At 40.0% G+C, this 27,687-nt stretch overlaps 1 protein-coding gene across 3 annotated transcripts; it reads right to left on the reverse strand.

The window, feature by feature from the left end:
* Positions 1-1,373: 1,373 nt before the first annotated feature.
* Positions 1,374-27,687, reverse strand: sh3tc2 (SH3 domain and tetratricopeptide repeats 2). 3 transcript variants are annotated; one of them, XM_063000555.1, is made up of 18 exons: positions 27,533-27,687; positions 21,458-21,556; positions 19,846-19,974; positions 17,815-17,942; positions 17,613-17,718; positions 13,642-13,785; positions 12,128-12,326; positions 11,047-11,120; positions 9,033-9,228; positions 7,649-7,782; positions 7,497-7,547; positions 5,203-6,918; positions 4,918-5,095; positions 3,863-4,013; positions 3,625-3,747; positions 3,379-3,529; positions 3,033-3,229; positions 1,374-2,192 (listed from the first exon to the last, which is right to left on the reverse strand). In XM_063000555.1, exons 1-18 carry the CDS (start codon positions 27,570-27,572, stop codon positions 1,656-1,658), a joined length of 4,353 nt encoding a protein of 1,450 aa, XP_062856625.1. In that variant the 5' UTR covers positions 27,573-27,687; the 3' UTR covers positions 1,374-1,655. The 3 variants fall into 3 exon arrangements, with proteins under 3 accessions (XP_062856625.1, XP_062856627.1, XP_062856626.1); XM_063000557.1 differs by lacking the exon at positions 21,458-21,556; XM_063000556.1 differs by lacking the exons at positions 21,458-21,556; positions 27,533-27,687 and adding an exon at positions 22,179-22,294.

A 27,687-nucleotide genomic window follows, 5' to 3' on the forward strand; every position in this document is an offset into this window, starting at 1 on the left:
AAAAACCTTTTCAAAATCTGCCAAAATGCATGAAAAACCGCCCAGAACAACACAGGATAAGCAGATGATGTTTAGCATTTCAAAAATAATAAACCAGTTAAAGCACCATGACCTACAAATTAATATCTTAAAATGTACAGATCAGTAATTATAAATTATGAAGGACAAATTATTTTTGCTTGCATGTCTTTGAAGTAGCAAGTAGCAACAGTGTCTTTTGGACTGTAAATAATAACCTGTCAATCAAACTTTTGACAGCAGGTTGGTTGTGGTGGGAGAAGGTAGTCCTATTTATATTCCAGCTGCTTTAGAAAGCAATAGTTTTTTGTTTTTGTTTTTTTCTAAGCCGCCAAAATGATTACAAACCAGCCCAAATTTTGTCCACCCGCCAAAGCCTGTTTCCCCCTGCTTATTTCCAACAAAATCCGCCCAATCTGGCAACACCGCCCGCAAAAAGTTCAAATACTACTTTACATTTTTTGTATATTGGCCTGGAAAAAGTGAATGGCTGTGAGCCACATTAACAACCTTAATAATATCTAGTGCAAATTTGTTTCATTTTATTGTAGCAATTTGTATATGCACATCTAATCCTTTGGGTTTAAGACTGTACTAACCAAGACATAGACTCCACAAGACAATTGAAGGAGTCCTGTGATATGTAGTACCAGGAGGTCTTTTATTATTACCAGCAGGTCTTTTAACTAATGTAACTAATGTACCAATGTGCTGGATCGAATCTCTCATAATGCATCCTGGTGCCATCTCTTCTATGGGTAAATGATGCACATGTGACTGACCGTCCACATGATCTAGGACGAAAAAGTGTTAATCAGACCAGCTGACCTTCTTCCATTGCTCCATTGTCTGGTGCTTTCAGCAGTGGACAGGAGTAAGCATGTGCATTTTGACTGACCTGCAACTATGCAGCCCTATACTTAAAGGGGTTTCCTGCACTATGTGTTCACACTTCATCAACAATATTAAAACATTTAGCATTTTGAACCACAGTAACCCCTTTTGTTGGTCTGTACCACACAACATTGCTTTATGTCCTCTGGCATTAAAGAGTCTTGGCCATCCAGCAACCTGTCAGCAGTTCATGGTTATTCCTTGCTTTTGTTCACTCAAAATGTGCTTTTTATGTCTTACTATCTTACTAAGAGCAAATGTAACCACATAGTTGATAGCATATCATTTACCTTTTATTTATTTCGTGCACCTGTTAGCATTGGCCATCACATTGCATTTTTAGATGAATTTAATTCTTATCAGTGATATTTGCATAATTTTATTAAAATATAAGATATATAAGAATATAAGAGTAGGAATTGTTTTGGTGGTTCTTTCAATGGTGACTTTATTAAATTTGGTTTGTTCATAAAAGGTAGAAAAAAGAAAACATTAAGAAATGAGTGTCAAAATTATAATACACATACAATTTAGCATATTTACATAAAATATATTACAAATGTCATTGCTCTGAAAAATCAGAGAAGTAAAATAATACACATTTCCTCTGTAATTGGAGGAAAAAAACAAAATGCACTGATTAAACAATACTTATTAAACTTAAATACTTATTTTTTTATAATTAAGTGCTTTAGGGGAGTAGAAATAAACAATAGTTCATATATTACACCGCATTACAGCAGTTAAAACTCTGTACATAGAAAACTAGTATTTGTAAGGCTTGTCTGGATTCTTTGATTAATTTGTTCTATTACTGCAGGGTCTCCAGACTCATGATTATTGTCCTCTGGGTTCCAAGTGTCTGTACCCTCTTTGTGGTTGTAGTCAGCAGGAACAGGCTCTGTCTCGGCCTCTTTCTCAGCAGTTGCTGTTTGAATAATGTCCATGCTGGAGCTTTGAGGTTTACTGCTTTCCTTGCTGAGGTTAGGGTTCTCTGTTTCAGCATTGAAGTGACTAATATACTTAACATCAGGATGTTCAGTATTGGTGTAGTCCTTACATCTGGGATTTATGTCACTGGAGTCTATATGTCCTGCCAGTTTCCTCTTTAGGTTTTGTGCACTGTCCATGTACCTTTGGCTCAGCTTTGCATCGGGTATGTGGTTGGCGTGGATCTCCGCCAGCTTCATGTAAATTATATACTGGTCTTGAAGGCTTTCTTCATCCTCTAGGGCTGCTGCTAGGGCCAAGTGGAAGTAGCCCATTGCATCAAAACCATCCTGTAAAGCAATCGCAGTAAGTGATACATGAATGTCTTGACAAACTGCAGCTACACATAGTCACACCAATGAGCCAAAATATTAGAATCGTTTGAATCTGAAGGTTTCGAGATTCTTTATTTGCGCCAATGTCCAGTTCCAATGCATTAATGCTCATTGTAGGTGGTTTTGACAGTGGACTGGAGGTAGCATGGGCACATATACTGTATATATATATATATACACACTTTTGCACACACACACATACACCGACTAGGCATAACATTATGACCATCTTCCTAATATTGCATTGCACCCCCTTTTGCCTGACACCTTTCTATCAGAACCAGCATTAACTTCTTCAGCAATTTGAGCTACAGTAGCTCGTCTGTTGTATCGGACCACACGGGCCAGCCTTCGCTCCCCACATGCATCAATGAGCCTTGGCCGCCCATCACCCTGTCGCCGGTTTACCACTGTTCCTTCCTTGGACCACTTTTGATAGATACTGACCACTGCAGACCTGGAACACCCCACAAGAGCTGCAGTTTTGGAGATGCTCTGACCCAGTCGATTAGCCATCACAATTTGGCCCTTGTCAGACTCGCTCAAATCCTTACACTTGCCCATTTTCCTGCTTCTGACACATCAACTTTGAGGATAAAATGTTCACTTGCTGCCTAATATATCCCACCTACTAACAGGTGCCGTGATGAAGAGATAATCAGTGTTATTCACTTCACCTGTCAGTGGTCATAATGTTATGCCTAGTCGGTGTATATATAAGGGTCTTGCCTTACATTTTTAATAACAGCACAGTAATATAACAAGATATAATTAGCTGAGTAGCTGAGTCCTGACCTTTAGCTTGTGCAGTGTTAGATCTCCTAGTCTGCGATAAACTTTAACATAGTAGCGAGCCTCAGCTGAATGTTCCAGCGCAACAGGACAGAGAGAGAGAGTCTTCAAGTAGTAGTTCTCAGCCAACTCGTGCTGTTCCAGAGTGAAATGGATCGAGGCCTGACGATGATAGGCTACCCTTTCATTTAGACCTACACCTAGGACACAAAGTACTCTGGTAGTTATTAGATATCAGATAAACATTGTTACATTGTGAACTCTGTGTCTGCTTTTTTTAATGTGGTTTTATGTTAATTGACTTTGTGTCTTGTTTAATTTGTGTTAGGGTAGTGTTCAGTTTTCTTACCAGTCAAGGCGCTGACCTCTACTGCAAGCGTAGCGTACTGCAGAGCCTCGTTGTGCTTACCCTCGTCTGACAGCAATTCAGCAATTTTACTCAGCAGCCTGAACTCTGAATGTACATCCTTAATGTATCTTGAAAATGGCAGACTTCCATCCTGCGAACAAAGCAGATTTACATGTTGCTACACAATTAGGGTCCAAAAGTCTGCATATTACAGATGCTTTTTACAAAGATTTTAGTGGTGCATACTCTCAAAAATGGCAGGGCAGCCAGTCGGTTTCTGTGTCCTTTAAAGAAGACGTCTCCAGCCTCTTCATAAATGCTCAAAGCAAAGCATGGATCATTTATCCTCAATGCAGTCTTCACAGCAGCCTGCAACAGATTGTAGACAAAGCTTGTGATTATGTAATGATCTATTATACTATTATATATAAATTGCAAGGAATATTATTACTGAAATAGGCTTATTTACATACACCTGTCTCACCTGGAGATACATGTCAGCCAACTCATCTTCATGAATCAAGTAGTAGATGCGTCCCACCTGTAGCCATGTCTCTGACTCTTCCTGTCGTTTTCCCAAGTCTATGGAGATCCTCAGGCTTTGTTTGGTGTAGTCCAGTGACATCCGTGAAGATCTAAGATTATTTACAAAGTTATTTACAGTTAATGGTGGATGTTAAAGGGATTAAAAATACTAAAAACACAGTGTGGAAGGTTTAGTAAAATGTGGAAGATTATTATTAGTATTATTATTAGTATTATTAGTGAAATATTAGTAGTAGTAGTAGTAGTAGTCAGTTCTCAAAATGTTTTTTTCTAGGTCCAGGTTATTTATTTATTTATGTATTTATTTTTATTGTTTTTTTTATTGTATATATATACAGTATATATATACTGATCAGCCATAACATTAAAACCACCTTCTTGTTTCAACACTCACTGTGCATTTTATTAGCTCCACTTACCATATAGAAGCACTCTGTAGTTCTACAATTATCTATTTCTCTACATACCTTTTTGGCCTGCTTTCACCCTGTTTTTCAATGGTCAAGATCCCCATAGGACCATCACAGAGTAGGTATTATTTAGGTGGTGGATGATTCTCAGCACTGCAGTGGCACTGACATGGTGGTGTGTGTTGTGCTGGTATGAGTGGATCAGACGCAGCAGCACTGCTGGAGTTTTTAAATACCATGTCCACTCACTGTCCACTCTATTAGACACTCCTACCCAGTTGGTTCACCTTGTAGATGTAAAATCAGAGATGATGGCTCATCTATTGCTGCTGTTTGAGTTGGTCATCTTCTAGACCTTCATCAGTGGTCACAGGACGCTGCCTACGGGGCGCTGTTGGCTGGATATATTTTTGGTTGGTGGACTATTCTCAGTCCAGCAGGGACAGTGAGGTGTTTAAAAACTCCATCAGCCCTGCTGTGTCTGATCCACTCATACCAGCACAACACACACTAACACACCACCATGTCAAAAATAAAAAAAATCCAATAGCAAAATATTAATCCAAGCTATATTGTGCCTTACTTCTCAGTATTGAGTGACAAGTAGAGATTGCTAAGAATCTCCAGGTATTCTCCTTCTAGATGTTTATCTTTCAGCTCTCTGGATAGCCCCACACAGTGCTCGTAGTAGATGATGCATTGCCCATACAGCAACAAATCAGCATAGAGACGACTGAGCACCTTTGCGACAACCATCTGACCTGTAATAAAAAAAAATATAAACCTTTCATGTGAAATCTGTTCTAATCTGGAGTAACATATGAACCGATGTTGAAATGCTTAAAATTAAAGCATGTGCTTCACTTACTGCGCAGATTTTTGGCGTTGATGGCAATCAGAAGACCCATCTCATAGCACAGCCTGACCTCTTGACTTTCTCCTCTATCTTTGTAACTTCTGCCCAACCAGAGCAGAGTCTGAACATGCTCTTCATCTGAGGGGGTCTCAGAAAGAAACTGGAAGAGATGCAGAGATCTGACCAGGAAACACTCTGCCAGGGCTGGTGCCCCTATCGATAAGGCAAGGCAGCCCAAATTAGCTAAAGCAATAGCTTCGTTGTGCCTGTTTCCATCGTCTTCTGAGATCTTCAGAGCATAATAAAAGTTGGTTGCTGCTTCTTTAACCATTCCTTGTTTGTGCAGACAAAGAGCAAGCAGGTTATGGATGACACCACATTGAGTTGGACTGTCTGTTTTATTCAGAGAGTTAAGCAGAAGTTGCAGAGTAGACTGAGCTTTCTCTAGAGACCCTGTGAGCACTAGAAGCCAGGCCAAGAGTACTGATGCCTTAAAGCCTTCCTCTTGGTTGATGCTATTCCCTATTTGAACAGCCTGTTCAGCATAAGGTACGGCCCTATTTAAGGCACCGTATTGCTGATACACACTGGCCAGACACAGGGACAGGTCTCTCTGGGTCCTTAGGTTTTCTCTGCAGCTGGCAACAGACAAGGCCTGCTGCAAGTAAACCACCACCTGAACTGGAAGCAGAGTAGTGCCATCCTTCCACCGTGGATTCAGCCTGACTGAGTTATTAAGGAATAGTTCGATCTTTTGGAAAGCGTCATCCAAAGAATGTTCCCGGTCTGAATCTAGACTTAGAGAGGCTAGTGAAAGGTAGGGAAGGTATTTTCTGTGGTAGAGTCTGCATAGCATCCAATTAAGGTCAACTGGACCTAAAGGCCTTGCTTCCTCGGCTGAAAGAGTTATTGTGAGGAACTGGAGTCTTTCTACAAAATGTAGGGCTTCCTCAGTCTTTCTGTGCTGCAGGAATACATTCACGATCAGATAGCAAGTCCGTGCCTCAAGGTGCTTGTCATTATCGACCACGGCTTTGCGGAGCAAGGGCTTCAGCAGTTCCACCTCATCCAAAGAGCAGAAGTTATGTAAGGGTAGGCACAATATGAGAGAACTTGCCTTGTCCAAGGTAAAGGGAAGCTTGTCTGTCATCTTTTGTTTCAGGTACACGGCTGTCAGATTGGTGTACAAGGCGATGAGCAAAGGTCTGTCATCAAAGCCTTTCACGGGGACCTTCATGGCCTCCTCAAAGTAAACTCTGGCTTGTGAGTACTTCAGCTTCTTGGCACTTAACCTACCCAAAAGAAAGCAGGTTCGGCGATAGGCCCACAACATCCCTCCCTTCTTTGCTCCCTCTCGCAAGTTCTCCAGATTCGAGAGCACCTCATTATCAGAAAGGCCACCAAACACTGTGTCCAGGAAGGAGTAGGAGATGTCATAAAGCGGTTGATAAGAGTCTTGGAAGTGGTCCAGATTAAGAAAGGTCAGAGTGGAATCCACTAACCCGGGCTCTTCAGATTCCCAGATGTCTTCGTCCATGTAAGGCGGATCTTCCTCATACTCGTCCAGCTCGCGAAAAGTGTCCTCCAGGCTAAAGGAGAGACCCTCCTGGTCCCTGTCGAGGTAAGTCTGAGAGGCATAAAATGAAGGTTGTGGGGAGGAGTGATAGGGTGGGGTTTCACTTTTTTCCAATGCAGTGCTCTTCCTGACGTCCACTGAAGGTTTCTGCTCTGAAGGATTATGCAAAGTTTAGTAAACCATATCAGACAGTAAAATAAAGTAAGTGCAATCCCAAATCCAAAAAAGTTGGGGCATTAAGATAAGATTAAGAGACTGTCACACACCCCCTCCGACACGTGTGCAGTAGCCGAGTGCATTTTTTTATCTGCACAAAGTGAGTTCATATGCGGATCAGCTTTGTGTACAGAGAGCCACACCCTGATCAATGCAATATTCCTCGACTCTGTACAGATGCCATCAACCAGTCAGCAGAGGTCGTAATTCACTCAGTTATGAGGAGTCCATATCCGGCTAATCCTACCCTATGAACAAAAAGCCAATCGTCGTTCATGTAGCCACCCAGCCCAGCAGGATGGCAGACCTAATTTACTAGTTTCAGCTCTGGTGTACTAGCATGTTTTACAGCTGTGCCACCTGAGCAGCGTCTTAACATTTTTACAATGTGCTACACCTATAAAATTTTAAATAAACATAAATAAGACGCTTATTTGCCACCCCAATTCTTTTGGATTTGCGTTTATATAAAAGTCTTATGTTGTTTTTTACTAATCAGGAAACAAAAGTTTACCTTGTTTGGGCTGGTTTCTGATGTAGGTGAAATCTGAGTCGTCAAGTTTGTCTGTAAAGAAATCAAATCATTTAAACTACATGCCAGTTAAAACTGTCTTTACATAAACATTGTAGGGGACTTCCCAGACAGACGAGATCTGTGTTTCCTACCTAATCTGTATAGAGTGCTGATGTCATCGGACAATAGTTTGTCCAATAGGCCAGTGTGGCACTGTTCATGACACGGGTTAAACTGTGAGAGAGCCACTTTCTCCTCCTCGCTCAGAAAGACCAATTGTCCATTGCTGTGAGGATGAAACAAAGGCAGCATTATCGACCACATGACATTCATTCTAACTGCTTTATCACATAACTGCATCTCCCCCCACCAGCGATCAGTGACACACAGATAGATTCAGTTAAGTGGACTGAAAAACATATTTACAATTGAGGTTTATATAGCAATTGAGGTTTAAGTGCCTTGCTCAGGGGCCCAACAATGGCAACTTGGCAGTGGTGGGGTTTGAACTGGCAACCTTCTGATTGCTAGTCCAGTACTCTAACCACTGAGCTATCACTGCCCTATAAAAGCAACTTACAGTACTGTGACAGTATACAATTTAAGCAATTGAGGTTTAAGGGCCTTGCTCAGGGGGCCAACAGTGACAACTTGGTGGTGGTGGGGCTTGAACCTGACAACCTTCTGATTGTTAATCCAGTACCTTAACCACTGAGCTATTACTGCCCTATAAAAGCAACTTATAGTACTGTGACAGTACAGCAACTTACAGTACTGTGACAGTGGCAACTTGGCGGTGGTGGGGTTTGAACCAACAACCTTCTGATTGCTAGTCCAGTACCTTAACAACTGAGCTATCACTGCCCTATAAAAGCAACATACAGTACTGTGACAGTATACAATCTAATCAATTGAGGTTTAAGGGCCTTGCTCAGGGGCTCAACAGTGGCAACCTGGCAGTGGTGGGGCTTGAACCTGGCAACTTTCTGATTGCTAGTCCAGGACCTTAAACCTTAATTGCTTAGATTGTATACTGTCACAGTACAGTAAGTTGCTTTTATAGGGCAGTGATAGCTCAGTGGTTAAGGTACTGGACTAGCAATCAGAAGGTTGGTGGTTCAAGCCCCACCGCCGCCAAGTTGACACTGAACAAGGCACTTAACCCTCAATTGCTTGGATTGTATACTGTCACAGTACTGTATGTTGTTTTTATAGGGCAGTGATAGCTCAGTGGTTAAGTGCCTTGCTCAGGGGCTCAACAGTGGCAACTTGGCGGTGGTGGGGCTTGAACCAGCAACCTTCTGATTGCTAGTCCAGTACCTTAACCACTGAGCTATCACTGCCCTATAAAAGCAACATACAGTACTGTGACAGTATACAACCTAATCAATTTAGGTTTAAGGGCCTTGCTCAGGGGCTCAACAGTGGCAACTTGGCGGTGGGGCTTGAACGGACAACCTTCTGATTACCGAACCAGTACCTTAACCTCAAAGCTACAACAATATTTAAAGGTATATATTAGTACTTTTGACTTACAGTGGTTTGAAATCCTCAGGTTTCACGTGGCCTGTGTGTACAAATCCTATTTGTCCACTCTTCAGATGTCTTCCAATGAAAACGTTGAGCGAGCTGATGAGTAATCCTTCTACCTCTATCAAATCCCCCTGACTGAACTGCAGTTCATCTCTGTCCTCAGGAAAATGATCCACCACTGCTATACACGTACCTGTTCCTGTTCAGAACAATCAAAACAGACTTTAAAGCTTTCACAGGACACAGATATATTGTCAAATGCCAAAAGTATGTGGACACTTCTTTTAATTATTGAATGTAAGTGTTTTGGCCTAACCTATTGCTCATTGGTGGAAAAAAAGATCAATGATAAATGATGCTGTAAGTGTTCAACTTTGAGTCAGCAGTTTGGGCAGGATGCTTTCCTGATCCAGTATAAGTGAGCTTGTGTAAAGACGTGGTTTGATGAGTTTGATGAGCTGGTTTCAACCCCATTAAACACTTATGGGAATAAATGAAACAGCAACAATGCAAGGGTGTCCACACTTTTCTTGCTGGCTTCAGATTGAGTAAAAAAATATGCAAACACAGGCCACAGACTCTTGTAATAAAACAAATACAGTGGTACCTTGTAACTCAACGTCCCCTAAACTCAAAATTTGTACCCTTAAACTTTACATTTCCCTTAAACTCAACGTGTTCAGTTTGTTTTTTAAAAGTATTTATTTAATTTCAAATTAACAATGAACAGTCGCCTTGTTCAGCGCTTGGCTCGAGAGGTGCGTCATCAAAGTGCGAATATGAAACGAATCTGCATTTGTGTAGAATAACAGTCAGATTCACTCTGAAAGCGTTCACGTGTATCTGTGTTTAGCTGGATTTTCCTCACTGTTTCACTTTTAAACTTCTGTTACAGCTTGGGGTTCTGAGAAATTGTAAGAATCAGCTTTTTATTTCAGTGTTTTTTTATTATATTTGTGTTATTTTCAGTATATAAGTGTCAAAAACCACCTCATTATTTTACATATGCCTAAAATATATGCAGTTCCACAGGACCATGGAACGCATTAACAAGTTTCCCATACATCCTTATGGGAAAAAAATACCTTTAAACTCAACACCTTTTAAACTCAATGCCAGTCCCAGAACCAACTGACATTGAGTTTCAAGGTACCACTGTAATATATAATAGACCTACTTGATTAATAACAATTACACTTCCTTTTATTTGAGTGACTATCTTTTAATTATTGTTGACAGTGTTGTGTAAACCAAGATTTTGCCAATTTCACTCACCAGTTTATAATCCTAATAAAAAGATATTATTAAACGTACCCACTTCCCTCTGAACTCAGTTAAAAAATATATAAATTTTCCCAGCACACCTGAAATCTTCTGGATTCACTGTCTAGATACTTTCTGTGATGAGTTTGCATGTTCTTCCTGTGTCGGTGTGGGTTACCTCCGGGTGCTCCGGATTCCTCTCACAAGTCCAAAGACATGCAGTCTGACCAACTGGAGCTACTAAAAGTGTGTGTAACTGCCCTGTAATGGACTGGCAACCTATTTGGTGAAGTTCAAGTAAAAGTTAAAGGTGCTTGCATGGTCTCTTGATATTCTAAACAATATGAGGTATTTCAAAATTTTAAGGCTCTCAGGTGACACAGTGGTAAAACACGCTAGCACACCAGAGCTGACATCTCAGCTCGAATTCAGTTCGAATCTCAGCTCTGCTACCGGCAGGCTGGGTGCCTACACAAACAATGATTGGCTCAATTGTAGGAAGGTGCTGAATGGGGATTCTTTATAACTAATGCAGTTAGGACCTCTGCTGGCTGATTGATGCCGCCTGCACAGAGACGAGGGATAATGGAGATCAGTGCGTGACTCTCCGTGCGTGAGACTGAGCCCCAAGCATCTTAAATTGTGAGAATTGAAAGTGAATATATGCACTGAAAATGGATGAATACCTCTTCCTCCCACTGTGTATTCAGTGTCCCACATATGCCCCACATATATAATCGTTGAAATGCCTCACCTACAGGGTGCTCGATAAGTCTTTTTGAGGATGAAAATCCTTCTGCATTGCCAGGATACTTTCGAAGAAACCACCTTTTAAAACACTCCAGATTAATATCACATATAGTAAAATAACATATACACTGATATACACCGATCAGCCATAACATTAAAACCACCTCCTTGTTTCTACACTCACTGTCCATTTTATCAGCTCCACTGACCATATAGGAGCACTTTGTAGTTCCACAATTACTGACTGTAGTCCATTTGTTTTTCTGCATGCTTTGTTAACCCCCTTTCATGTTGTTCTTCAATTGTCAAGACTCTCCCAAGACCACTACAGAGTAGGTATTATTTGGGTGGTGGATCATTCTCAGCACTGCAGTGACACTGACATGGTGGTGGTGTGTTAGTGTGTGTTGTGCTTGTATGAGTGGATCAGACACAGCAGCGCTGATGGGGTTTTTAATTACCTCACTGTCACTGCTGAACTGAGAATAGTCCACCAACCAAAAGTATCCAACCAACAGCGCCATGTGGGGAGCATCCTGTTACCACTGATGAAGGTCTAGAAGATGACCAACTCAAACAGCAGCAATAGATGAGCGATCATCTCTGACTTTACATCTACAAAGTGGACCAACTAGGTAGGAATGTGTAATAGCAGTGAGTGGACACGGTATTTAAAAACTCCAGCTGTGTCTGCTGTGTCTGATCCACTCATCCCAGCACAACACACACTAACACACCACCACCATGTCATTGTCACTGCAGTGCTGAGAATGATCCACCACCTAAATAATACCTGCTCTGTGGTGGTCCTGTGGGGGTCCTGACCATTGAAGAACGGTGAAAGTAGGCTAAAAAAGTATGTAGAGAAACAGATGGACTACAGTCAGTAATTGTAGAACTTTAAAGTGCTTCTATATGGTCAGTGGAGCTAATAAAATGGACAGTGTGTAAAAACAAGGAGGTGGTTTTAATGTTATGGCTGATCAGTGTATTTAGTATTTAAACTGCAATAGTAAGAAAATAACATCTCGATTTAATTCCATATTAATTTAATAATACAATATGTTTAAGGAAGAAGCACTTACTGGTAGAAAGGGTATGGCAGAGGCTGCATGTTATGAACAGGCACCAGGCCATGCTGACCAGTAGACAGCAGGGTTCCCTCCCACATGGACTCCTGCCCAATATCCTTCACCATAACAAGGTCACCCTTTCTGTAAGCCAGTTGGTCTTCCTCTTCTGTACATAGCTCACTGTTAAGCAGAGCCTTGGAAAAGAATGTACCTGCACGCAAGTACACGACAATAATTTACCCATAACATTCATTCATTATTTAAAAAATAGTTTACAGAGGAGTGGAATAAAATAATAAATGTTTTTTACAGAGCTACACACCATGTTTTAGCTATTAATAGGACAATATAGGTAGGGCAACTGGCACTGTATTATGTGTGATTTTTAAGCAGTATAATCCAACTAAGAGCTTTGAAAAGACCAAATAGGGAGTTCCTGAATTGCTGATACATAAAAAAGAATGATTTGAAGGTTATAAAAGAACATCGAACAAAATCAAGGGCACTTGAGTAGCACAGAGGTCTAATGTGATAAACAAATGGGCATGTCCGGCACAATGTTTAAAAGACCATATATGGATTCATGTTCTAGCAGCTGCAACAACAGTGCCTATCGGTGAAAGCACGCTAGCTCAAACGTCAAAAGGAATGCTGGGATAATATGTTTCTCTGCATTAGTAAGTGCAGTCCTTCCACTGTCATCAACTTACATACACAGGCAAAATCTGTTATGTCAAATTAAGTAAAAAGCTTAATGACGTTGTGTAATGCAACGGTGTACGTATTAAGCTAGCCCACTACCACTGAGACCTGGGTTAGAATCTCAGCAGTGCATTGTAGCAGCCAGCATATACATAGACAACATCTGCAATGACTGCAGTATAACAAGCAATAAACCAAGACACAATAAATGAAATTTCATCTTAACAGTATTATAGAGCCTTAGCGATGGCTTTGGAAGCCTTTCCAGATTTCAATAACCTAAAGCCAACTGAATTTGGTTAACTGGTTGATTTAGTAGCTAAAGGAGGCATTTACATCTTTACATAGAGCCAGGTAAGGCTGATAAGCATTTGTACTTCAATAAATGAAATGATTTAAAAGAGAAAATTGTGTTTGCTTGGGATATCTTTGTCTAATATTAAAAAGTAGATTGATGGCGCCCAGGTGACACAGTGGGATGTTCAGCTAGCGTACCAGACCTGGGATTCTGAACTCCACGAGTGTAAATCTCAGCTCTGCTAGGGGGAGGACCATTGGCGGTGCCTGCAGCAGACAAAAGTGGCCACTAAATTCTGCTGGGTGAAAAAAGACCGGACCTAAAGGACCTAAAGCCTGTACAGAAGTGGAGGAATACAGAGATCAGTGCGTGACCAAAACCTTTGTAGTATTAAACTGGTATACCGATGTGTCCATTTTGTTGCTGATGCTGTTAACAAATTGACCACAATGTTTGCAGAACTTCAAATTAATTAATAATAATGATTCAAAATATTTTAGATTCTGAATTGCGATAAGCTTCTTACCCTCCTGAAGCAGCAGCCCTAGATAAAGCGTGGCCAGATGTTCCTCATCCACTGTCACACAAATTTCCACATCACTGAGCTTCACAGGGTCCAGCCAGAACGAATGGTCACACAGAAAGTTTTCCAAGCACCTTGCTACATATCCTGAGACACACAACCAATATTATACAGGTCCTTCTCAAAAAATTAGCATATTGTGATAAAGTTCATTATTTTCCATAATGTAATGATAAAAATTAAACTTTCATATATTTTAGATTCATTGCACACCAACTGAAATATTTCAGGTCTTTTATTGTTTTAATACTGATGATTTTGGCATACAGCTCATGAAAACCCAAAATTCCTATCTCAAAAAATTAGCATATCATGAAAAGGTTCTCTAAACGAGCTATTAACCTAATCATCTGAATCAACGAATTAACTCTAAACACCTGCAAAAGATTCCTGAGGCTTTTAAAAACTCCCAGCCTGGTTCATTACTCAAAACTGCAATCATGGGTAAGACTGCCGACCTGACTGCTGTCCAGAAGGCCATCATTGACACCCTCAAGCAAGAGGGTAAGACACAGAAAGAAATTTCTGAACGAATAGGCTGTTCCCAAAGTGCTGTATCAAGGCACCTCAGTGGGAAGTCTGTGGGAAGGAAAAAGTGTGGCAGACAACGAGAAGAGGTGACCGGACCCTGAGGAAGATTGTGGAGAAGGGCCGATTCCAGACCTTGGGGGACCTGCGGAAGCAGTGGACTGAGTCTGGAGTAGAAACATCCAGAGCCACCGTGCACAGGCGTGTGCAGGAAATGGGCTACAGGTGCCGCATTCCCCAGGTCAAGCCACTTTTGAACCAGAAACAGCGGCAGAAGCGCCTGACCTGGGCTACAGAGAAGCAGCACTGGACTGTTGCTCAGTGGTCCAAAGTACTGTTTTCGGATGAAAGCAAATTTTGCATGTCATTCGGAAATCAAGGTGCCAGAGTCTGGAGGAAGACTGGGGAGAAGGAAATACCAAAATGCCTGAAGTCCAGTGTCAAGTACCCACAGTCAGTGATGGTCTGGGGTGCCATGTCAGCTGCTGGTGTTGGTCCACTGTGTTTTATCAAGGGCAGGGTCAATGCAGCTAGCTATCAGGAGATTTTGGAGCACTTCATGCTTCCATCTGCTGAAAAGCTTTATGGAGATGAAGATTTCATTTTTCAGCACGACCTGGCACCTGCTCACAGTGCCAAAACCACTGGTGAATGGTTTACTGACCATGGTATTACTGTGCTCAATTGGCCTGCCAACTCTCCTGACCTGAACCCCATAGAGAATCTGTGGGATATTGTGAAGAGAAAGTTGAGAGACACAAGACCCAACACTCTGGATGAGCTTAAGGCCGCTATCGAAGCATCCTGGGCCTCCATAACACCTCAGCAGTGCCACAGGCTGATTGCCTCCATGCCACGCCGCATTGAAGCAGTCATTTCTGCAAAAGGATTCCCGACCAAGTATTGAGTGCATAACGGAACATAATTATTTGAAGGTTGACTTTTTTTGTATTAAAAACACTTTTCTTTTATTGGTCGGATGAAATATGCTAATTTTTTGAGAATTTTGGGTTTTCATGAGCTGTATGCCAAAATCATCAGTATTAAAACAATAAAAGACCTGAAATATTTCAGTTGGTGAGCAATGAATCTAAAATATATGAAAGTTTAATTTTTATCATTACATTATGGAAAATAATGAACTTTATCACAATATGCTAATTTTTTTAGAAGAACCTGTATATTACAGTGGTACCTTGGAACTCAACATGAATTGGTTCTGAGAGTGACGTTGAGTTTAAAAGGTGTTGAGTTTAAAGGTATTTTTTCCCATAAGGATGTATGGAAAACCTGTTAATGTGTTCAGTTGTATCGTGGAACTGCATATATTTTAGGCTAATGTAAAATAATGGGGTTGTTTTTGACAATTAAACACTGAAAATAACACAAATATATATAAAAAAACACATCAATTAAATCAATAAAGTCTGTTAAAATTACTTCTTTACTGTTTCCTTATGTTTCTTATTTGTGGAGATGCTTGATCTTAATGTAAAGGCGCATTCACATAAGAAGTGGCACATTAGCTTTTGCTCTACTTTTTAACGATAAGCGTTTTAGACTCTCTCTCAAAAAAAAGCTGATTCTTACAATTTTTCAAAACCCGAGCTATAACACAAGTTTAAAAGTGAAACAGGATAAAAATCCAGCTAGACACAGATACATGTGGAGCTTTCAGAGTGGATTTGACTGTTATTCCACACAAATGCAGATTCGTCTCATATGCACACTTTGATGACGTTTTACTGCACCTCTTAAGCCGAGCGCTGAACCTTTAAAGCGGCTGTTCATTGTTAATTTGAAATTAAATAATTTTTTTTTCTTTTAAACTGAACACATTGAGTTTAAGGGAAACGTCGAGTTTAAGGGTACAAATTTCTCGACAAAGGGTGTTAAATTTCAAAGATTTTGAGTTACAAGGTACCACTGTACTATTAATAAATCTTGCAGCATTCAAGATGGGTTAATGACTTACTGTAGTGCTATTTTTAGTATAGAATTATGTATCACAGTGCACTGAAATGGGCCGTGTGCTAAGCTCAGTGGTTAAGCTACTGGACTAGTAATCATAAGGTTGCCAGTTCAATCCTCACTACCATGGTTGGGCCCCTGAGCAAGGTCCTTAATCCTCATTTGTTTAAAATGTATTCAGTCATGATTGTAAGTCTTAAAAGCTTTAAATCATTACTTACAATTATGACATGATGAAAATTGACATGACATGTCAACGTTATTTTTTAAAGCAGTGTATACAAACTGCATTTCCAAAGAGTCTGTAATTATCATTCATTCATTCAATCATTGTATGTTTTACCACCACTTTGTCCTATTCAGGGTCATGGTGGGTACAATTCACTAGGCAGAATTTGGAAACACCCTGGACAGGTCACCAGTCTATCACAGGGCAAACACACTCACACACACATTCACATCTAGGGCAATTTTGTAATGATAACGTTATAGACTCTCTCGTTATAGCCAAGCGCTGAACAAAGCGGGTAGTCATTGTTGATTTCAAATTAAATAAATATACATTTTTTAAATAAAACTGAACACATTGAGTTTAAGGGAAACGTTGAGTTTAAGGGTACAAATTTCTCGACAAAGGGTGTTCAGTTACAAGGTACCACTGTACTAATAATAAATCTTGCAGCATTCAGTGGTATATGGGTTAATTACATACTGTAGTGCTATTTTTAGTATAGAATTATGTATTACAGTGCACTGAAATGGGCAGTGGTAGCTCAGTGGTTAAGCTACTGGACTAGTAATCATAAGGCTGCCGTTTTAAGCCTCACGGTTGGGCCCCTGAGCAAGGTCCTTAATCCTCAATTGCTTAAAATGTGTTCAGTCATGATTGACATGACGTCAAGGTTTTTTTTTTAAACAGTGTATACAAACTGCATTTCCAAAGAGTCTGTAATTTCTCATTCATTCATTGTCTGTTTTGCCACCCTATTTAGGGTCATGGTGGGTCCAATTCACTAGGCAGAATTTGGAAACACCCTGGACAGGTCACCAGTCCATCACAGGGCAAACACACTCACACACACAATCACATCTAGGGCAATTTTGTAGCTCCAGTTAACCTGACTGTGGCAAAGCCTTAATTCAATTATATGCAGAAACACAAGTTCTCTGGGCTCTAGCTCATTTTTGATGGACCAAAAGATGTAAAAATGTGTTTACAAGAAAAGTAGATATTGAGTTTTCTATGCTGAAGTAAAAAAGCCAAAGGTGTAAAAGGCAACATCTTTCATGGTATAGGGATGCATCATAAATGCATATGGGTGACGGTACCATTTACACAGAGGCTAACAAAATAATGTCATTCACTTCACCTGTCAGTGTTTTATCGTTGTCGCTGATTGGTCTAGTTTACTCACCTAAAGCAAGGTACGTGGAAAATTTCCAGATTTCCTCCACAGTCTTAAATGTAATAACAAAGCTGTCTTTTTCAGCATGAACAGAAACCAAGCGTGCAGACAGATCCTTTAAAGACAAAAGGCGATGGATCAGTACGTGATCGACTGTAAACAAGCTCTAATTGATTTTAGCATTTAGCACAGGCACTTAAAAATAGCTTACCTTAAAAAGCTGAATAACATCTTGGCTGTTGCTCTCGACAACCCGGAGTCTGGTGCGCAGAGCTTCCTGCAGCACGCTGTCTGGCTCCAAAGTGGACCGCCTTCGGCCACTAAACCGCAGTATCACATCTGGAACCCACCAAAAAGAAATAAATAAAATAAATATAGAAGACTGTTTAAAGTCCATGAAAGGCACATTTCTAATGATCAGTAATAACATTAAAACCACCTACTTGTTTCTACACTCACTGTCCATTTTATCAGCTCCACTTACCATATAGAAGCACTTTGTAGTTCTACAATTACTGACTGTAGTCCATCTGTTTCTCTGCATGCTTTGTTAGCTTCCTTTCATGCTGTTCTTCAATGGTCAGGACTCTCCCAGGACCACTACAAAGTAGGTATTATTTGGGTGGTGGATCATTCTCAGCACTGCAGTGACACTGACATGGTGGTGGTGTCTAGTGTGTTAGACAGTAACACCTCACTGTCACTGCTGGACTGAGAATAGTCCACCAACCAAAAGTATCCAGCCAACAGCGCCCCATGGGCAGCGTCTTGTGACCACTGATGAAGGTCTAAAAGATGACCAACTCAAACAGCAGCAATAGATGAGCGATCATCTCTGACTTTACATCTACAAGGTGGACCAACTAGGTAGGAGTGTCTAATAGAGTGGACAGTGAGTGGACACGGTATTTAAAAACTCCAGCTGCGCTGCTGTGTCTGATCTACTCATACCAGCACAACACACACTATCACACCACCACCATGTCAGTGTCACTGCAGTGCTGAAAATGATCCACCAACTCTGTAGTGGTCTTGGGAGAGTCCTGACCAATGAAGAACAGCATGAAAGGGGGCTAACAAAGCATGCAGAGAAACAGATGGACTACAAGGTACTTCTATATGGTAAGTGGAGTTGATAAAATGGACAGTGTAGAAAAAAGGAGGTGGTTTTAATGGTATGGCTGCAGGGCCGGCGCTAGGGGGGGGCTGAGGGGGGCATTGCCCCCCCAAATTGTGTCTTTGCCCCCCCAAGCACAATGCAAGCAACGGCTATTTTTAAAATTATCTCTGAACCAATCACAAAAATGCATTTTGTTTTACAGTGTGAAGATATTTCCTTGCTTATTCCTGATTGGCTCTTTGAGTCATATAAAAATCGGCAGACTGCCCCAAACAGTTCAGTTCGGCAGTATATGTTCTGTTAGTGTGAGCGAGAGGCAGGTATACTGGTAAACACTTTTTTTTAACAGAATTAGTATTCTTTTGTTTTCTTTATATTTTAATTTCCCAATAATATAAATATTCTCACTCATTCCTATTTCCACGTTTGAATATTCTCAGTCTGTGTGTAGGTACATTTGTCAGCTTTGACTTAAATTTGTATTAAAGCCTTTCAAGAAATAGAGTTGTTCTATTAGTAATGGCAATTTAATTAAGGGGGCGTATTAAAATGAAATACAATTAGATAATCTTTTTTCTCCATTTACATAATCAACATGTATTTTTTAATCATTGGGTTTTAAGTTTAAGTTCGAAAACATGCATTTTTATTTCTTTACCTCATACATCACTTTAAGCCAGTATCAATAGCTTGGCTGTCATCATTCATGCACAAATCAAGCCTTGAATATATTTCTGGCTTCAAAAACATGACTATCAACATGCCCCCTCATTAGGTTTTACTGCCCCCCCAAGCAAAGCAGTCCAGAACCGGGGCTGTATGGCTGATCAGTGTATGTCTTATATGGGTTCTGCATTCTACACACACCAAAGACAGAAAAGTAAGACCTTTTTTGGGGTGTGCACATGGCTTACAACCTAGCCATAATGTGTCTTTCGCAGGCACAAACTCAGCTACAATGGGTACATCTGATAGCTTGTGATTAAGCTGAGTGCAGATATTAGAGTTGTCAGAAAGGGCATTAGCTTTAAGAGTTTGCTGAATCAGACCTGCCATTACGGTCCATTATGATGACCGTTCCCACTCTAATCTATATATCGTGGAAGGTCTTGATTTAAATACCTGTAGAGAAATGATCTCCCACGGCTAAAGAGATGGTGCTGTTCCTCAAAGCTTCCTTCCTTTTCCAGTAACTTTTACCAGAGACCACCTCATCCTCCACCTCAGCCTCCGTGTCCACGTCTTTCTCTCCTGTACCAAACAGAGATACCTCAGTACATGTATTGATCATCAGCATACATAGCTGAAATGTAGCAAATAATAATTAAATGCTATCATTTATGAGTGGTCATGACAGTTGTTGTAACCTATACCAGCATTGTCATGGCAGTTGTCATAATATGTGATGAAATGACAGCTTAGATCACATGCTAATAACTTACATCACAAAATATTATGAAAACTGTCAATACAAATAGAGATACACTGCCAAGGCATAACATTATGACCACTGACAGGTGAAGTGAATAACACTGATTATCTCTTCATCATGGCACCTGTTAGTGGGTGGGATATATTAGGCACCAAGTGAACATTTTATCCTCAAAGTTGATGGGTGAAGTGTAACTTTACCTATTAAAAATGGTCCAAGGAAGGAACAGTGGAAAACCAGCGACAGGGTCATGGGGGGCGAAGGCTGGCCTGTGTGGTCCGATCCAACAGATGAGCTACTGTAGCTCAAATTGCTGAGGAAGTTAATGCTGGTTCTGATAGAAAGGTGTCAGAATACTCAGTGCATCGCAGTTTGTTGCGTATGAGGCAGCAAAAGGGGGACCAATATTAGGAGGATGGTCATAATGTTATGCCTAGTCAGTGTATGTGTACCTTAACACCTGACATTATAAGATATGACCAGTGTTGTCATGGACGGTTCAAATGAACCTATTTACATAAGTAGAATTTTAACAAGTACGTTTTTTAGGGTAAGGGTGTCTCATTCACATGAGAACAGTTTGCTGCTGACCTTTTCAAAGCGCCTCCAATGAGACAAACTGTTTGATATGGCGTAGTAAAAGCGACTCAGGCAGTACAAACAACGCTTAACATAAACAACGCTTAACATAAACAAAGCTTAACGTGACTTATTGTATTAAAACAACAACCGTCTAATAGAGTTGACAGTGATTGGACACGGTATTTATAAACTCCAGTATTGCTGCTGTGTCTGATCCACTCATACCAGCACAACACACACTAACACACCACCATCACTGTCAGTGTCACTGCAGTGCTGAGATCATCCACCACGTAAATAATACCTACTCTGTGGTGGTCCTGACCATTGAAGAACAGGGTGAAAGCAGGCTTAAAAAGTATGTAGAGTAATTGTAGAACTTTAAAGTGCTTCTATATGGTAAGTGGAGCTGATAAAATGGACAGTGAGTGTAGAAACAAGGAGGTGGTTTTAATAGTATGGCTGCTCAGTGTATGTACACATGACAAATGAAATTCTATTCTATTCTATTAATAATAGTAACTTTTTTAATCAGGATGTGTTGGACCTTCCCAGTTTTGTGCATTGTATAAAACGGATGTTGGAACACTTCCACAGCACATAACAAAGTTCAGACTGTAAACTCACTCACAGTGTTATGTTAGATTGTGTAGTCTATTAGTTAGTTTAAACCAGTGGTTTCAGTCAAGTTCGCCTTTAATCGAAGGAAAATATTCTTACCAGGGGACATGGCATAATTCCTTGGGAAGAGATCATTGGTTCCTGTCAATGTATATGCATGCTCTTCCCATAAGCCATTGAGCTCGGCAGTTGATAAATCTATAAAAAGGGGAAGGTTGGAGGGTTAGTCAATAGTTAAAGCAGGTTAAGCTTCGTGAAAATTGACCAAGCTTTGCAGGACAGGGGATTTTTAACAAACCTGGACAGACAAAAGGTATCTTATCATGTAGAAACAAATCACAGACAGTAGTTGGATGCACCCTGCGCTCAGTGGTAAACCAATTTAGACACCATTAGCTTCCATCATATCAGTGCAATCTGAAGCTGCACTGCAAATCAGTGCCATTCTGGGTTTTCCAATCACTCAGTTTAGGAATAAAGGCTCTTCTGAGAGCTTTGCCGATGTGATCACTTCAAGTATCCAAGGTTTTAGTCTGGCAGTGCATAATGCATAAGTTAAAAGCATAACAAAACAAGGATCAACAAAGTTCCATTAATCAAGCAAAACATAACGCTACATAATGTCACAATACAATATTATGGGGTACATTACAAAGGGATGGTAAGACAAAAGGGAAAACATACACAACAGCCACAGCAAACATCACAAAGTGCATTACCTTCATAACTAGGTCTATTACCCATGTTTCATGGAAATACACTGACGTCTGCCTGTGTAATTTCCATTTCTTTGAGGGAATTTATATGAACCAGGACCAACCTGAAATCAAGAAGCACTTTCTCAGACACAGAGCCGGACAGCAGCAGCAGCAGCACCATGCCATGATGTGAACTTGCTTACGACACTGAATCAATAACCCCCGGTTGGAAGAGAGATCCACTTAAACAGTGCTGGATAAGAGCTAATGGAATAACTAATCAGGAGGAGGACTCCTGTTTCCCTCGCACACATCCTTCCTCTCTTTTCTTATGTATCTGCAGCTTCAGCGTATAGCTTACTCCCAGACTTGTTGTTCACAACAGTCCTTTTTGCCCCCACACACTCACTGGCTGAACTGTAGTTCTAACACAATAAGTATTTTGCTGCTGGCATGCTGGTGTGGGTTGGTCAATGGCTTTCTGTGCCAGAGAGGGTGGGGAGGGGGGAAGATTCAGGCCTTGGCTGACATTCACATAAAGTATGTGACAAAAGAATAATATTAACATAATATTTAGACTAAAATAGATAAGTGTAGCTCTGTATGGTTGATGGATTTACCATAGTCTAACATCTACCACAGAACATCTAATGCATCTATTATATTCTCAATATTTTTAATCAATTTCCTTTGTAAATGTCCAGCAGAGAACATACCCTGACCTCTAGCATCATCTAGTGGCTTTACAGAAAAGATAAAAAAATTTTACAGTGTCTTTTTCGTTGCCTTTTGTGACCCCAGTACTGATCATTGTATTTATTAAGTACATTTTAAACAATACAATTTCTAAACATCTTACTAAAATAATTAACACTTTCAAATATTAAACACAATGTTTTCACTGTTTTTATCTCTTAGATACCAGATATTTTCCCATGTCCCCAGTGCTGTACATTCTAATTTAGTGATGGATATATGAGATTTAATCATGAAAATATCTCAGTCTTTCAATACTGTTTAAAAGGTTTGCTTAAGTCCCTTTTTTCTTTATGAGTTTCATTTTATAGCTGATTATTATTATTATTTTTCACACGTCCCTCAAATTGCTGTCCACCCTGTTATTTCTTACTACTGTCTCTTAAAATGAAGAGCTGTTTTGCATACTGATAATTCATTTCCTGGAGCTTACATGATATATTTGGATGGAAAACAACTGTGGAAGATGAGTGGCTAATTCCTCATTTTTCCACATTTTTTCCTAAAAGTCTTATATGGTCAACCATAACATGTCCACCCTGTTATGAGATATATGAGAAAAAGCAATATGATTTGATCATTTTAAAAATAATCATACTAAAAAGCAGAGAATTCTTTGTCTGATTTCACTTTTATGCTAGCATGGTTTTGCTCACTCGCTAGCTAATGGCTAATTTTATGTCAGAATGTCCACCCTGTTATGGTCCACCCTGTTACGCCCTAATACGTAACAGGGTGGACGTCACAGTGCATATGAGGTGCATGTGTAATTTATATAGCTTTAGGGCCGCTCAGGTGGCGCAGCAGTAAAAACACACGCTGGAACCAGAGCTGGATCTCGAATACATCGGATCAAATCTCAGCTCTGCCTGCTGACTAAGGCTGACCGGCCACATGAACAACGATTGGCCTGTTGTTCAGATGGGCGGGTCTAAGCCGGATGGGGTCTCTCTCTCATGACTGGTGCAATTACGACCTCTGATTGATGGCGCCTGCACAGAGATGTGAAAAGAGTGCTCTCAGGGTGTGTCTCTTTGTACACAACACTGAGCTGCACTGCACTCGTCAAGGTGTAGGTGATAAGATGCATACGGCATGCTGCCCACGTGTCGGAGGGGGCGTGAGTTAGCTTCGTTCTCCTCAATCAGAGCAGGAATCGGCATTGGTGCATAAAGAAAAAAATTATATAGCTTTATTCTTTAGTTTGGTTACAATAATAACAGAAATGTTGATATTATTTGTGCATTCCTTAAAGAATGGCCTTAAGTACAGCTGGAAAACAGAAACACAACAGCTATGCATTTGTCCGTAACAGGGTGGACATCCTGTCTCAGAGACTGCATAAAAATGTTTTAATAAAACCTACGGTTTGTGTGCCTGAGCTTGACCAATATTAGTTTGGAAAAGTATAACATGTGCTTTTTATAATAAAACATGAATAACAAATAAAAACAGTGTTTCATTTTCAAAATGTTTTAACGTCCAAAAGGCACCCAATCTCAGGAATGACCCGAATAGGAATTAATGTAAATTAAATTAATCCGTTCCATAATTATGCATTATAAAGCAATAATACAATAAAACAGTAAATTAATAAAATAAATAAAAATGTAACCCTAACCCTACACTTTACTAAAGAGAGTTGATGGCATAATTGGTGAAAAGGTGGTCAAAAGCATTTGCACAAATAATGGCCTAAGAAATGCTATCAGCAGCTTAATGCCTGTTATCTTTGCTTCATAAGCACTTTCACATATTTCACCACATCAGCTCCTGTGACGGCTTCTTTATTTATTATGTTTTTAGTATGGTGCTGATCGTACATTTCGCCATTCTGAACTGAGTATTAAAATTAGTATCAAGACACACGGATGCTACTTTGTATTATTCACCTTCATCATGGTTCTTAAAATTTTTCATTTTGTTTCGTTGATATTGCTACCTTTCTTTGGTCACATTGTGGCTCATTAAATAAGGATATTAAAATTGTAAAATTGTACACTGATCAGCAGACGCAGGCAAACTGCCCACTGTACTGTGTGAGTAATGAAAGATGGTTAAATAGTTTGGTTTATTATGCTAATTTGGCCCCTTTTCACTTTTTTGACTGACACAGGGCAAAAAAGAACACTGGTTAACAACCCTGAAAGCTGCAATGCCACCTATGGGAATACTGAAGGATGCACCGGAAAGTTACTGTACCTGTTCACTAACTGAGTTTTCAGAAACAAGAGGAACTGAGGAACTAGCAAGGACATATGGAGTCCAAGGCAAGCTAGGTAGTCAGAGGACTCTGAGCACTAAGTCCCAGGTACCCGGTGGGTTCTGGAAAAGTGGAATGCCCCAGCAGCAATGCAACATCCCAGTTTCCAGAGGTAAGACACAAAAATAAATCCAGAGTAGAAAGTTTCTTAATTGTCCTCCTTTCCAGGAGCTTGGTTTGTCACGGACGGCTGGAATAGAGCCGATTATATCGCCAACATTAATTTCTCATTTCTGCACTATGCCTTTACAATCCACTGTCTCTGTAGTGGGTTGCAGATATTGTATTTTGGTGTCATTTTTTCTTGTTACTTTGTGTTTATTAATTGACTGCTGTCTTATTTGCAAACCTCCATATTTATTTCATCACTGTTTAGTCACATTATTGTATTTTGCACAGGGGTTCTATTTTTTTTCTTCAGGTGTGTGCCGAAGGATGCCCCAGATGCTCTTGTGCTAAGGCATGTCTGTCCGGTCCTTCTTACAACTTGGGTGGTACTTTTGATTAAAATCATCATGTGACTTAGGGATAGTATTAAAAAGTAAATAAACCAAACCATTTAATTTTATTATTATTATTATTATTATTATTATTGTATTATTGTTGCTTCTCCAACTTTATTTAGGAAGTCTTTATGTAAACATGTTCTGATAATGCATTTTTTATTACACATTAAAACTATACTTCAGTTAAGCATTTACTATTAAAGGACATGTATTTTTTTTTTTTTTTTTTTTTGTATTCAAAATATGTATTTAAATTAAGGATATGATCCTTAGGTCCAAAAACATTTATACAAATTGTCACAGTTTTTAAAAAGCCTTTATATAATTTTCCATTATTTTATTAATTATTTGTCTTAGCATTTAAGGAAATGCACCAAATATATGCAGCTAAATTTATTCACGTTTGACTTTTAAATGATTATGCTGACTTGTGAATACAGTTCAATTAGTTAAGCCGACTGAACTGAACATCCAAGTAACTTTACTTGTCTTATCTTTTTATTCTTTTTTAAATTCCTAGTCACCCTTGATTGGCCTGGGTATTTCAGTAATCATCATTAAAATTGAAATTGAAAGTGAAAAACTAAATGCAAGTGGTATTATGTCACATTACTACAAAAAAGTTTTATTATTCATACACTATTACATACTGTGGTCAGACTAGTCAAATAGTTTGTCTAAGCGTGTTTAAGAAGCTTGGAAACCCTTGTTTTAACCAAACAGAGAGGACATGTGTGTCTGTTAAGGGCTGCACTGAATGCTAGTAGTAGTACTTATTTGTGATTCTTCAGGAATTTGGTCACATTTACTTCTACAAGCTATTGATTAGATTGGCATGAATTGACTGTCAAAATCCGACAATAATATTCTGAAAAACAAGGGCTTATGGGACCCTGACATGGCATAGCATGGATATTCCAGAGTCTTGTGGACCTGCATTTGAACCTTGTCTTCCATTAAGTTGATATTTTTTTCTTTATGCATTTTCTCCCCGTTTTCCCACTTTTTTTTTAGCGCGTCCAATTGTACGATTGCATCATGCTTCCTCTCCACCAATGCCGATCCCTGCTCTGATTGAGGAGAACGAAGCTAACCCACGCAGTGCAGCTCAGCGTTGTGTACGGAGAGACATCTCTGTGCAGGCGGCATTAATCAGCCAGCAGAGGTCGTAATGAGAGAGAGAGAGAACAACAGGCCAATCGTTGTTCATGTGGCCGCTCAACCTTAGCCGGCAGGCAGAGCTGAGATTCAATACGATGTATTCGAGATCCCAGCTCTGGTTCCAGTGTGTGTTTTACCTGAGCGGCCGTTCTTCCATTAAGTTGACTGGTTTGTCTTAATTGTCACTTGGTGGAAGTGAGTAAATAAATGATCAGGGCAGTTGTAGCCTAGTGGTTAAGGTCACTGGTTTAAGCCTCACCACTGCCAGGTTGCCACTGTTGGGCCCTTGAGCAAGGCCCTTAACCCTTAATTGCTTAGACAATATACTGTCACAGTACTGTAAGTCGCTTTGGATAAAAGCGTGTGCTAAATGCCAAAAATGTAAATGTAAATCTTTACTAGGGTGTATATCTGCATTGCACTGATTTGAAGTGTAGAGTGGACATATGTTTTAATGTCCATGAATAGAGAGGGGAAGCCTGTAACCTGAGGAAGAGGCACTGACACTAAGTTTAGAATATCCACACAGGCCAAGCAGACCAGCCGACAGTCAAGCACTAAAAGAAATTAAGCTGGTCAAAATAAATCATGTCAGCTTTAAGAGGTAATCTGAAACTAAAAGTATGATAGAGCAGCCAAACAGAAAACAGTGCACTTTGGACTCAGGACAAAAGTTAACAAACACAAGTTTAGCACTGCTGCCGACCTAAAAGTGTAATAGGAATAAGAGACTCCTACAGACCCTAGGCTCATCCTGTCATTCCATAATCTCACAGTTGTTTCACTGTACCTCTGTCCTGCTGGCTTCCACGAGAGTATTTGTCCTTCATGAAATTCCCAGTAAGTTTTTCAGTACAGCCAGCAACCGCTCTCTACACGTACCTCTAACTCCAGAGGTAATGGTAAAAACATCCTAATCCTATGAGATTCCTCTGTCGGATAGTC

Source organism: Trichomycterus rosablanca, chromosome 8, assembly GCF_030014385.1.
Source record: "Trichomycterus rosablanca isolate fTriRos1 chromosome 8, fTriRos1.hap1, whole genome shotgun sequence".
NCBI lineage: Eukaryota > Metazoa > Chordata > Actinopteri > Siluriformes > Trichomycteridae > Trichomycterus > Trichomycterus rosablanca.